The sequence below is a fragment of the Calidris pugnax genome, unplaced genomic scaffold, assembly GCF_001431845.1.
Source record: "Calidris pugnax isolate Ruff unplaced genomic scaffold, ASM143184v1 scaffold247, whole genome shotgun sequence".
Taxonomy (NCBI): domain Eukaryota; kingdom Metazoa; phylum Chordata; class Aves; order Charadriiformes; family Scolopacidae; genus Calidris; species Calidris pugnax.
In genome coordinates, this window is record NW_015090980.1 from 2385347 (window position 1) to 2399491 (window position 14145).

At 34.3% G+C, this 14145-nt stretch overlaps 2 protein-coding genes across 3 annotated transcripts in view; one reads left to right on the plus strand and one right to left on the minus strand.

Annotated features, from left to right (window-relative positions):
- CENPP (centromere protein P) overlaps positions 1-14145 on the plus strand; it is a 145327-nt gene that overhangs the window by 15648 nt on the left and 115534 nt on the right. The window lies entirely within an intron of this gene.
- OGN (osteoglycin) lies at positions 1474-13955 on the minus strand. The gene is made up of 7 exons (XM_014953511.1): positions 13761-13955; positions 12885-13137; positions 8379-8463; positions 6305-6463; positions 5476-5678; positions 4796-4891; positions 1474-4316 (listed from the first exon to the last, which is right to left on the minus strand). Exons 2-7 carry the CDS (start codon positions 13050-13052, stop codon positions 4146-4148), a joined length of 882 nt encoding a protein of 293 aa, XP_014808997.1. The 5' UTR covers positions 13053-13137; positions 13761-13955; the 3' UTR covers positions 1474-4145.

Here is a 14145-nt window from a genome sequence, read left to right on the forward strand (position 1 = left end):
GGGATTTATGGCTTTGTGGTGTGGGTTTTTTTGATTGTTTCTTTCCAACTTCATTTGATGCTTCCTGATCCTTAGATCAAGCTCATGACAGCTGTCATTGTGGTTTCTGGGACAGCAAATCAGTAAACTATTGTAAATATTTCTCATTTTAAAACTCTGTACACAAAAGAAAAAATAGAAGATAGGTCTGGAGATGACTTTTAAGTTGTGTGTATCTTGAGCAGTTTTTAAAAGTGTTTGTTCAGTCATTGAGTGCAAACAATGAAGGGATATATTCACTGTTAAAAGATGTGTGAAAATAAATTCACTGAAGGCACATAAAGTTTGCCAATATTACAAATATTCTTTTTTGGGGAGAGTATTTAACAAATATGATTGACTTTGTTCTTATTAAGAGTGTTTTAGGCCATATTTCTGCTAGCATTGCTAATGACTTTATTTAGAAATAGAAGTCTTTGTGAGGTAAGAGAATTAATGAAGACCAAAGCTGACAATTCAAATAAGCAGCTTCCTCGGTACATTGTGTATTTGTACCTTAATATTCTGTAGTAACTTGTGTGGAAGCAACTAGAAGTGTGCTTTTGCCATATGCGTAAAACCAACTCAAGAGTCTTACCCTGTTAATGCTCACACAAGGACAACATTAAAATAGTCTGTGTTTTTGGGTTTTTTTTCGACCTGCTTGCTAGACTTCAAGTATATGGACAGGCAACTGTGCACAGTATTGGAGAGAAGACTATTTGGGTTGAGTGTTTGTAGTTTTTCTATTGTTTTTATAATTTGATATTTACCCAGCTTGTTAAGTAGAAATAGACTGTGCTTCTAATAGCTTTCTCACAGTGTGGTGTAAAACCAGGAAAGGTAGTTTATTTTTTCTTTTCTATTAGTTTTGGTACTTGAGAAGAAAGAAATAATGTGAAAGTGATTGAATAGGTCAAATAATAATGAGCATTTGAGATAAAGGACAATTGTAAGTTTCAAGTGAAGTAGGACAGCACTGTATTTCTAATAGCTGTTTTGTAGTGAGAGTCTTCCTTGTAACAAAAGTAATGTTGGGATGGATAACTCGGGTTAAGCAAAGAAGCAATTTAAAATATGCATTGACTTGACTGTAAGCCCACCCCTAGAAAGGAGGGGCAGATTTAGGTTGGTGTGAGTGGAGCAATGTTCAGTTGTAAGCAAGTTGTGTTCTGCATTATATACTCCCTGACATTGTGCTCTAGCAGTTGTGGTTTTCTACTGAAACAGTTTAGTCTACAACTTTCATGCTACATGCACACGCAGTCAAGAATTGAGCGTATCGTTACTACTCTGTTGCTGTTCCTCTATTCTACTGAAAAAATCTACAAGGTAGTGCTTTAAATAGGTTTTGAAGGGGTAAGTGAAGTTTCTCACGTGTCTTCTGTATGGCAGGTCTTACTGTATTGCTACAATAAATATTATGTCTGCAAAATGGATTTACGTGTGCAATAATTTTCTTTTCTGGACACACCTTTAATCTGTTATGATGCTGAACAACTGAAGCATGTTGGCATTGCTGGAAGAGCACATTGAAGCTGATATTGATAAACAAGAAAAAAATATTCAAGTTTTATTGGAAATACAGAACAGGAATGAGTGGTAGGAAAAAATAGAATGGTGTACATTCAGCTTGATGTTAGTACTGGGCACACAAATAGAAGGCAAAAAATCCTGCATACTGAAGCCCTTTTTATTTAATATTTTGATGAGTTAACTTGCTATGAATCAGGAAAGCAAATTAAAACATATGAGATGCCTCGTGCAGCAGTAAGTTATTCAGAAGGTACCAGTTGTCTACTTGGGTTTGCTCACAAAATATTAAGAGCGTTAATTAGTATTACTATTGATATTTACTACTTTTTCAAAAATATGTACAACATTTTCATGTAAAAGTAATAATGATGATAATGGTGATAATGGTTAGGTCTTAGAATGTTTACATGTGTTTATATAAATGTGCTTGTATTTGTGTATACACATATAATTGTTTTCATAGGAAGAGTTCTGGTGATATTTGCTGATTCTATCAATGCTGGAAAGAGCTTTATTTAGTAATGATGATTTGTGATGAGAATAAGATCAGTGGCCACTGCTTCTATAACATTATTACACTTATGCTTCTAGCTGTTTTCTCCATCTTAGGCGTTTATCAAAAGAGGGATGAGAGAACGGATGGCTTTGATTTTTTTCCTAGTATGAATTTGGCTTGAAGTGGGAATGTATTTCTACATGCTTTGGGTTTGGTTTGTTTTTTGTTTTTTTTTTTACCTTTTGCTAAAAGTCTGGAAACGTCAAAGTTTTATGACTTACATGGGAAAATGAAAAGCCAATATTATTCTCACTGTTGGACTTTGGTTTTGTTCTCAATTGTACTAAGACAATGGAATTTCTTTCTTGTTATACCAAATAACTTAAAGTGGAAGATTTTGGGGATTGCTGTGTCTTTCTTTGGGTTCAGGGCAAAAATATTTTTGTCCTGAACTTCATAATTGCAGCCTCTTTCCAGAAAGATGAGCCCACTTTTGATACTTGATGTAGTTACTTAAAAAGCAATTGAAAATTACTTAGATCTCAACAATCTTAGTGGCAGAGTATCAGTATGGTCAGAATTAAGTGTGCTCTTAATTCCCCATAGCACAAGCACTAATAAATCAAGGCTTAGCTAAATAAGATAAACAAAACTAATACAAAATATCCTGTAAAATCAGTATGCTAGATGTATCACTACATCATCATGCATTTGATGCTTAACTATTTCTACAAATTAGGAATCTATACTAGCTTCAAAATTAGAACAAAGTACATTTATCTGAAGAGTCTAGACCTGTGGTAGGTATTTGAGGGGAGAAACTAAAAATGAATGTCAGAAATGTACAGTTGTGTAATTCAAATCATTGTGTCTTCTATCAATTATGTCTAGTTTTACGTGAACTGACTTTTGAGGCCTGTACACATTGATTTGTATTTTTAATACATTGAATGGTTTAAAGTAGTTGAGTGAAATGATACTTGAAGTTAACACTATTTTTAAATTAATGATGGAATCATTTTTAATTAAATTTTTAATTTAAAGATCTGATTTGATTTTTTTTTTTTCCCCTAATGAGCTAAAGTATTATTGCACAAGGGTAATCCTGTTTCTTTGCACTGACATCTAGCTGGAATCTTACTTATTTACAGGCAAAAACACTAATTCAGATTTGCTATTAATTGTATTGTCACATATCCTTGTCAAAAAAAAAAGTGGAACAAGGCTTGGTCTACATCATCAGTTAATAACAAAGATACTTGGAGTCATGCTATGCTGTACTTTGACCATTGTATTAAAATGGGAAGATTGTGTTGTAAAAATGACTCTTGTGAGTACAGCTGAGCAAAATTTATATATTTCCATTAAAAATACTGTGTGTAAAATGCACACACACACTTAGATTGTTTTGAAAGCAAAATAGTAGGAGATTTAACACATCTTTGAAAAGTTCCACTTGCTATGTTGCTTGGTACACTAAGCCTGAATAGGAATTATTCTCATTTGCCCCAAGCCGAGTTTTAAGGAAGCTTTAATGAAATTAATATTTGAGAGCTTCTGTTTCTAAACATGACTTTCTTTTGTATGCAACTTCATCCAATATGCTTTTGAAGGTCAATTGAAAAAGTTTCATTTCAGACTAAAAAAGTGGGATTGGAATCAAGATGTATTTTTTCCTCTGTAGCTTGCTCTAAGAATATTTTGCATTTATCTGAAAGTAAAATATAGTTATTTGTCTGAGTACTGGTAAAGAATGGGAACAAGCAGTTGCTTCTGTGATTTTACCTAGTGGTAAAAAATATGTGGTGGCGAAATAAAACTTGAGAAGATACGTGTGTGCATATATGTATTTTTACACTTCCATTAACAGAAAAGATTCTGAAAGCAAGGGTGACACTGTAACTACTAAATGAAGTGGCTGTTTTGAAATAGTTATTTTGGAGGAGAACCACATTACAACGTAGTAAAATGTTCTGGATATGCAGGGAAAATGGCATTAGTAAAGGAGAGGATATTAAATGTGTAAACAGAGGAAAAAGAATGATCTTTTGTTACCATGCTTAAGTTTTGGCACATATAATTGCATGAGTAGTGGCTAGTAGTATGTTCCTACAGGCAGTGTTCTCAAGCAGGAAAAAGCATTGACGTGCTTTGCCAAGAGGATCGGATTGCCTTCCATCCTTATCTCATCCATACTTGAGCGGATGTAACGGGTGTTATTAGATTTGCAGAATGTGTCATCGGTGATTGTAGTAATGTTGTTGTACTGCAAAACAAAACATTTGTTTAGTAAATAAATAAACACACACATATATACATGCACTTGTATATGTTGAAGAAATGTCAAACTTTAATATTATTCCTCTTACCCTCCCATTTTATCATCATTGGGATTGATTTGTGTATAATGTAGATACATAGGAATAGAGTCTTTTCAAACCAATTAATGAAGTGATAAGCAATTTGGGGTGGTTATTGATGTTTGAAATGCATTGTTGATAAAAGATTACTGCTTATTTTTACCACTTCCTATCTGTGAGAAATTCTTGCGCAGTAGTTAGCTAACAACTTCTAACACTGAATGGTCATGGCCATACAGATTAGATGTGTTGTTTAATTTGGAGGAGCATTAGACAACTGTAGCACAACTGGAGTGTGAACTGTTAAAAGACAGTGGATTTGGTATGAAGTATGTAACGAATGAGGCCTTTTGTAATAGAATTTTAAAGAACTACTTAAAAATACCTGAAGATGAAGAATACGCAGACTTTCTGGTAAATTAAGGGGAACAGATTCCAGTGCGTTATGTCCTAAGTAGAGGTAGGCCAAATTTGTCAGCTTCTAATAGAAAGAGAGAGAGATTTTTAATGCTGATATCACTTACATGAGGTTAAACAACTTGTGCCTGTTACAAGACATGAGTATTTTATATTTTTTTTTCTGATCATATAGGAAGCTGTAAAGTGATCCAACATGTAACATTCTTTGGCTGTGAATGTTTAATTCAATTGAATCAAGAAACTCATAGAACAGGCCTTCTATGTTTTGGGAATTTCAGTGTTAGCTTATTGGTTATAAACCTTGCGATGACCTTAAAGCTATATGCTTGTTTATTAGTATTTATGTGGTCCTCAGAACTGTATTTGAGCCGTCAATTTTGAACTGAGTTTTCCTTTGCATGTAAGAGAGAGAGGAAGTAGGGAAGATATTTCATAGAAAAATTTTTGTAAGAATGATGAGAGAGAGTGCACTAAGGACTATTATTCCAAAGTGCCTTAAAAGCAAAATGAAACCTGGAAAGTTTCTTCATTCTAGTTTGTTTCTTAGATTACAAAAATACAAGAAAAAATCGTTTGGTGGTATACTGGATAGTCTGGTTCCTAATTTTATTTACTTTGGTTACTTAAACTATTGTCCTTGCTTACCTTGAAAGCATTTGCTTTGATTCCTCTGCTCTTGATTCTATTTTGATTTGCGTTAAATGTTGTTAGTTTGGGAGGTAGAACAGGAAGTTTTATAAGTCGATTTTCAGCAAGAGAAAGTTCTTCCAATAACAGAAGCTTTGAAAAGGCTCCATCTTCTATTTCTTCTATCCTATTTCCACTAAAATCAATTCTTCTCAAGGTAGCTTTACACAAAAGAAATGAAAGTCTAAATATTAAATTTATAAATACATGGCATGTAAATGTGTATGGTTGTGTATGTTAAATGTTACGTTGTTGGCTGCACCATCCTCGTTGTGAACTATGAATGTAAATACTATTAAAATATGAATAAATCCACATTTGGATTTCTTCATGGTTTTAAATTTAAAAAAAATTAGGAAAATCCTCTGGATCCTTCTTTTTTTTTTTTTTTCTTAGAGACATCATGGTTTCAGTTATTCATAGAATTTTTCATATTGTAGAATGGGATAGCTGGGAGAGATACCCCTCATCTAAAGCATTTAAAGGAAAAATAATACATGGCCATTTAAGACTGGACGGGATGCAGAGTTAAATTTTATTTTTAGCAAACTGCTCTTTCTCTGCTTGGGTAGGAATATTAAGAAGGATACATGGGCCAAAATGGGTTTCCATCTTGCCTTCACAGTTCTTGTTCTAATGGAAGCATTCAGTTAAATAAGTAATAGACAGTGAAATTCAGCAAAGTATAAATTATATCTTGTTTCTATAATCTTGGCATACTTTTAAGGGACAACAACTTCAAATATACTACCAGGTAAACGGAAATTAAAATTTGAACATTACTTACTAATGTCAGCAAAATCTGAGACTGCTATCCTTTTTATTTTGTTAAATCGTGCATAAAGATACGCTGTTTCCTTTGGCAGTGGGGGTACAGCTTCGATGTCTATTTCCTCGCAGTACACCGATCCGCTTAAACACACACAGAGCAGGCAAGTAGGTAAATCTGAAAGCAAATTATTTTGAGTAGACAGTTAAAAATTATTCAACCAACTTAAGCTTGAATCATCAAAATAGAATTTTCTCTAGTATCTTTTAAGATTTCCCCTTGTTAGAATTAAAAAAAAAATTCTGTTGCCATCGAGTTCTGAAAAGATGTAATTTTCTCAACTTTTTTTGAATTTTGTATTCTTTTTCTTGCGTGTAATTTCCATGTGTATATTCTCTGTTGTTATCTGAGCATGTCTTGAAATGCTATAAATCGATCTTAATTCAGTTTTGTTGTTTAGCTGGCTTAGAGTATTGTGAATATGACAACTGCAGCTCTGTGGCCATGTTGAATGTCATCTTCAGAGCCGTTCTTTTGAAAAGAGAAATCCATGCAGGAGAGACATCTGGCAGTGAAGACATTGCATTGGAGCGTTTTTGGCAGGGTCATGTATACTCTGTGTTACTCCTACTTACTATTTTGTCTAATTCTTTTTATAAAAATTCTGGCAATTATATAAGTACTTCAGGCAATTTGTTCCAGTTTTTTACTGAGTTTTTTTTTAATAGCTGTTATTTTAACTAGTGAGAGAAACTCTGAATGTTTTTTTTAGTGCAGACTAAGCCCATTATAGCTTGTCCTGTTCCTCATAGACATTAGTAATTAGTCATTTGTGCTTTGCATTAGTCCTTTGTGACAGCAATATTAAAATACATTTAACGAATATGGTGTTCAATTCAGTTTTGTCATCACTGCTATCTGACCTACTGTGTTTTCTGTATTGTGAGATTTTTGGTTAGCTTCCAAATTGGTCGGTGTGTAGTAGAGAGTAGCATCATTCTGCAAAGTAGTTTGTTTTCACTACGTAGTAAAATAGGGTCTTCTGCAACCAGTGACGAGTTACAGCAGTAGCCAGTCAATACTGGCAAACCAACCCAGTATGTATGATAATTATCTTTTTCTTACAGAGGTACTGCATGGAATGGAGTTGAGATTTTGAGCTTTAGCTTTGTGAATATTGTCATTTGGTATACTTTAGATTTCTGCCCCATTTGCCTTTTTTGATTTAGTGTCTTGTTTGTCATGTGCTAGAGTGTAGGAAATGAAAAATGATTGTGAAACAGTGTTGTCACCGTTTGAAAGGCAACATTTTTTGTGCTTGTCTGTGACTAGAAGCTCTGGTGTTCTTACAGACTTGCTCAGTTTTTGATGAGGGCGTGTTGACAGATGCTATTTGGCAATAAGTAACCTTGATTAAAACTTTGGTGGAGATTGACACTCTGGTGGTCTTGCTGAATCATCAGTTATTTTTGGAAGTTTAGAGCATGGACACACACGAAATATGACTCTCATTTTTTCAATGCTCTGTTTGGCAAAGCATTGAAACATAGGCAAAAACTTGGTTCCTTTCAAGTTTAGAAATTGTTGTGGCTCGTTAGGAGAAGTCTGGACTATATACCTCAGAGCCTGTAGGAAGCTTAGGCTAGTGAAGAATGTTTGTGATATATTTTAACCATTGACCTCCCTGATCATCAGATGTAAACCGTGAGAAGAGCCAGTTCTTGGAAGAAATCTTTTTGTCGTGTTTTCATCATTACTTGGTTAAACTGTGGAACTTACTGAGGTGTGTATTTTGTTTTTCTTGGTTGTCTTACCTAATTTATTTGACTTGGATCCATCTCTACAGCAAGTATGACTCGGTAAGTCTGTAGAGATTTTTGTAAGCTGTGGTTTGAGTATTTGGAGTTTACCTGAGATCCTTTAAATGTTTTCAGCCTGCTCCATCAGGATTTTCCACAGGACATATTAAAGATATTCACAAATTAAAATATCAATTCTATATCCCTTGTCATCTTCTGTATATTAAATTTTCATGTTAAAATATTTTCTTTGGAAAGTTTAAAGGTTACAGTATTCATGTCAATCAACTTACTTGTGTCCTTTGTTGGTGGTGCATTGCGTTCACTGTCATCCCCTTGCAGTCTTAGAGAAGTGTCAAGAGAAACATTTGTTCCATCCTTTGTATGAGAGTAAATATTATTTTAAAAAACAAACAGCGAACAAAAAACCAGAGTATTACAAGGATCTGAAATAGCACGTTGTTTAGAAATTAACTTCCTATTACATGCTACCTTATGACATTTAATTTCCAATTTTTAAAATCACATTAGTCATCCAGAGTATGAGAGACTCTATTATCCGTCTTGTACATGAGCTATTTGCTTTGAAAGGCAAAAAGGGAAGGTGGTGTTGCTAGTGTTCTTTAGAAAAGTGAAGTTCTTTAGGGAAAAATAGTAAACACAAAATAAAAATAGAGAGAAAATATAGACTACATAGTACGTAAGGAATATGTAAGCGATGGGTATCTGCAAAAACCTGGAGTTCTGAAGATAGATTTTTCACATCATGCAACATTTGATAGGATTCTCGTGAATTGTATTTTTTGTTTTACCCAAATAAACTTAGTAAAATAACATTTCCTTGCATTTAAAGTTATTCAGAATTCCCTGTTGGGCTAGTTATTGCGTCTTTTCAGTTGCAGGGCAACTCAGTTTATAAACATGTTCCTTTCAAGTATTGGCTGAAATTTAGCAATTATTTTCCATTAACTGCGCTTAAGTGTGTTTTAAGACCTGGGCTGCTAATAGAAAGGGTCTTTTGTGATGCTGGAAATGGTAGTCAGTTTTCCATTGAATACTGTAGGAATTTGAGAATTACATACTATTTCTAGAACTACAATATACATACAGTGGATTATACTCTGGTTTGCATGTATTAAGGGGATTTTTTGGTTGACTGTGGCAATTGTGCTTGGCTAGCATCATTCTTTGTCTCTTTTGATGGGGAATAGTTGTAGGACAGAGTAAGACAATATGCTTTTCGGTCTGCATTGCTATTGAAAACACATGGGGAAAAGTACATTATCGGGTGTGGAAGATATTTTTCTTTAAACATGCTTAAGGATCAGACCCTGGCAGGAGTGTGTTCCCCTGTTGAAGAGAACTTCTTACACACTCTGAGTGCTCACAAGCGAACCAATTTTTTTTTTTTTTTTTTTTTTTTTTTTTTTTTTTTTTTTTTTTTTTTCTTAAATTCTTCCCTTTCTCCCCCTCCAGCCCCCCATTCTGGCATGTAGCACAGAGATAGCTCATCTACTAGAGCAATGTGAAAGTAACACTATCTGGCAAGTTATTTTTGATACCAAATTCGTTTTTTTAGTATTCGGTTGCTTGCATATATTTCACTGTGGGAATTTTTGTATCCTGCAAAATAAACCCTCCAGCTTGACATAAAGCCTGAGACACAACTATTTTGGCCAGCCTCTCTTCTTTTGACCCTTTTTTAGCCTGTGAATCATCCATCCCTTGGCTGTTCCCTGCAGCTGTCTATCCAGGCTGTGGTTCTTTTTTGCTTCTTGTTCTTGTGTACTGTTTGGGACAGGCTGGTTTGTTCTCGTAAGGCTTCTATACCCAAGTTAGAATGCTGGCAACAGTTCAGCAGTTGTAGCATGAAACTTCTGTGTAGGGTAAGAACTTTTGCAGTATTTGGTGTAGAGAAGCTGGGGGGTGCGAGCTGAATAGTTGGACTAAGCGAATCTTACAGAAGGTTTCTGCAAAAAGGTTTACATTGCATAAATATGTTGATTAGGCATGTGAAGACATGGCCCTTGTCAGAGGTATTCATGCCAGAAGAGACTTCTGTATAGATGGACTTAAAATAGAACAACTGCACTTCTATTGTAGCATGTTTGGCTCATAGGAGTCATATTTAATATGCTTGTATGAAAAACATGCTTGGTGACATAGCGTATCTGTACCAGGTGTAGAGTTCTAATCCGGTATATTACTTGAGGTGGGATCCATGAAATGTGCATGTGAGTTCCTTGCAGAATACAGTGTACAACTAATTTCTGCAAGCAGGAAATGTCAACAAAAAATAAAACTGATTATTTGCAGGTTATTGTTAAATACACAAAATTAAACAGCAGATTCCCATCCCACCCCCCAAAAAACAGTAGTATAAATAACAAATATAATAGAATTATTTCCTGATTAGCTAGAACAATTCTTAGCTGTGGAATACTGGTGCAGAAGACTGGATTATAACCACAGAAAGTTCATTACTTACATATGTAGGGAATGCATTGAGGGAATATTGGCCTACTTACATACTTAAATTCCACCTGCCTCCTACGGTTTACTCCAGAGACATGAATTACCCTTACAAAGCCTCATTAACATTTTACATGTAATACTTTAACTATCTTAAAACTTATGCAAAGTAATTGATTCATCTTTATAGCACACAAAGGTCTATAAAGCTGGTAGTTTATATTCAGTGGAATGAATTAGTCCAGATATGAGACAGTGTCTAATTGGATGGTTCTTTTCTGTTGTAGAAATTAAGATTTCATGTTTTTAAACTTCAAGTATTTTTATTCAAGACTGGGCTGGCTGTGGTTTCAAATAATAATAATTGTCATAAATTTTGCTTGGCTGACCTTTTCCTTAGTAGTAGACTAAAGTTCATTTTGTTGATCGCTAGCACAAATAGATTTTTTTCTGATGTTTTCACTAAAAAACTTTTTTCTAACTGTATGTTCAAGCACACGGTAAAGAGTTAAATTTGTCATGCAAGATGGATTTCTGACTGGGCATGTTTGAGGAAATTGTTGGCATGTGTTTCAGTTACAGTTAACACTTGAAATATTCTGGGAACTAGAATATGTGCAATATATGAATAGGAGATCTAAATCTTCCCATGATTTTAACTGAGAACGCTGGATCTTGTATAGATGCATTTGTTGCACATAAGGAACTAATTTATTATTTTGCAATGAAAACATGTCATTGGAGAACTGACCTGATGGAAATAATGACCGACTGCATTCCTAGAATTATCCTAAGCAGAACTGTTGGCCTTCAGAAGACCTCTCTCTAGTTTCATAGCACTGCCAGTATGGACTTTGATTGGTCTGTGGCACATCTGTTGGCACCATTTCCTTGTAGGTACACTCTTTATTGTTCTTTTTACCAAAACAGGAGCATATTCTTATTAGAACAATTTTAGTAATGAATGTCATCTGATGCTGTTCCTAACTAGTTAAAATTAACATTCTTAGTATCTTTTAAAAAACATACTCAGTTGTGAGTGGATAGCCACCTATTAGTTAAGAGTCATTTAAATGGTCTCTTTTTCATAGGTTTATAAAACATGTTTCTTCATCCCTGTGGCAGATGTCAGATTTAAAAATACCTTAGATGTTTTTTAATAAAAATATGTAGCTGCTGGTTTATGTCTAACAGTGGAAAGCTATAATTTAAGTAGAATTGGCAAAATTTTAAAAAGTTATACAGATGTGATTTTTCTATGTATGTGCTGCAAATTTTTTACTTATTCTAACTATCTTTTCCTGTAGTCTTTTTTTGCTTGTTTATCAAACTAAGTTATAGTAACAAGTACAGTTAAGATTAATGAAAACTTCCTTGAATTTGTTAATACTTGGTTGTTACCACTTGGTTTGGATATGTGGTATTTTCCTTGGCAACTAGTCTTGGGGCAGTCAGTGTTAGTTTTTCTCCCTGATCAGTGTTGTATCTCATTCTTGTGATGTGTATTGTTTAGGTCCTGACAGAGACAGCCTGAACAGAGGTATGAGGTTTTTAACTGTCCCTGTTGGCTGAGGTTGTTGCACTTCATTTAACTTTCCTCTGGTTTTGTCTCTTTGCTTAAGTGTTTAATTTAGCCAGCGTATATATGGAGCACACAGCAAAAAAAGTTCAGAATTGACCGTTTGGGGGTGCTGGTGAGTGCCATGAGGTGTCATTATTGCTACGTTAAAGACTCTCAAAGCATTAATAATATAGGTGACTATCACAGGACCGGACATTCCATAGTAGTTCTGGACTGCTAAACTGATGAGTTGCAAACAACTCAAACAACCCACCCCTGAAAAATCAAGGCAAAAAACTTTGTTAGTTTGGTAAGTCAAAAGAGAAACTGTGGTTTGTGCTGGCAGGTTATGTCCAATAAAAATTACTGTTTCAAGTATTACTTATATATGTAAAAAAAAATCCTAAATAAAATCACCCTCCTTGTTTTTAAACAAATTTACTGTTTTAATACAATGTTCCTCAGACTGTTGAGCTACTATATCCCATTCTTGAAACTCTTACAACAGCAGGCACATTAACTACAGCAGAGTTAAAAATGATGCTTTAGTCTTATTTGTGAAAGCCTGTCTTTTGTAGCTTTCTCAAACTGTAGCAAGGGTAGCATTTCTTTGGTTTTAATTTGTGGCTTTCCCCATGTCTGAAACCATTGTATGCTTTGCTATTGTTATAAGACTTTTCCATAAGACTTGCATACATGTCCGTAAACCTTATTCATATAATGCTTAGCAGTTACAAATATTAAACCGGTAATATAAATAAAATACCTTTATTATATCCTTGGATTGCATTTCATAATCTTGTTGGATCAGGCTTCCCAAGGTAACATCTGTATCATAGTCATAAAACTGGAGTGATTCTTGCTGTTTAGGTGGTGCTGAGTTTACCAAAGGTACAAACGCGAACAGGAAAAAGGTAGTCTGCAAAGTCTTCATTCTTGCACGGAAAAATGTCTCTGGCTTTCACTGAGCTGGTGAAGATCTGCTCCTGTGTTGACTATGGAGAATACTTTCTTTGTGACTGGGAATGAAAATGCAATCCGTCAAAACAATATTTAAAGCCTAGAGGACTAGTTGGCAGGGGTTTCTAACGCATAAGGAACATGGAACAACTTTTAACTCTTGATATCCTTTAATTAGACTCTAGCATTATAAAAACTGGTCTTAACATGAAAATGAACTGGGAAATAATAAACAACATTTTCCAACTAGGAAGGAAAATATTATCTTAATTGCATTTGTTTGTTTCCCAGTGTGTTATTTTTGTTAATAGCAAGAGGATCTTATAAAGCATTTTATGAAGCATTTGGCATGTATGTAGCTGAACTAATTAAAATGAGAGGTTCAAATGCATTTTTTTCCATCATCAATACAGTGTTTTTCAAACCTAAATGCTCTGTAACAGTAATCTCTGTCTTTACATTTGAAAGTAAACAAGAGAGGGTAACATCCCCTGAATTTTTGCAGGTTGTACACTTTTCTGAGCAGGGGGAGGAGGCTACAAACATATCCTTAAAACATTTAAAATACACATGCAGTAATTTTTAAAATAAATCTTTACACAGCATTTTTTCCTGATTACTGTAATTGAGTGTTTTATTTAAGCTTTATGTTAATATACTTTTAGGAAAGAGGTCCACCTACCTTTTGTCAGATTCAGAGTTCTTCTGTGATTGTCATAAAACCAGGTATCCTTATTTGTATGTTAAGCTGAAGTGGATTAATAAAAGAGTAAAGTTATGAATTGCACTCAAAATGCTGAAATGAATACTCTTTCAAAGTTTGACAGTCTTAAAAGTGCTTTCCATGGGGTAAGAAATGCTTTGCCAGCACTCTTTCCCTAGGGTGAGAGGTAATATCCTGGAGCAGGGGGGTTGTACTTTGAATAACGTTTGTAAACGTTAAGTCTGTCTGGCTCATCCTACTTTTGATATTAGTTGTTAAAATTGTAGCCTTCTGCTTTGTGGTGATTTATTCTTTATAATTGCTAAGGCTTTTTCTGTAAATCAAGTATTAATTGTGCAAACTA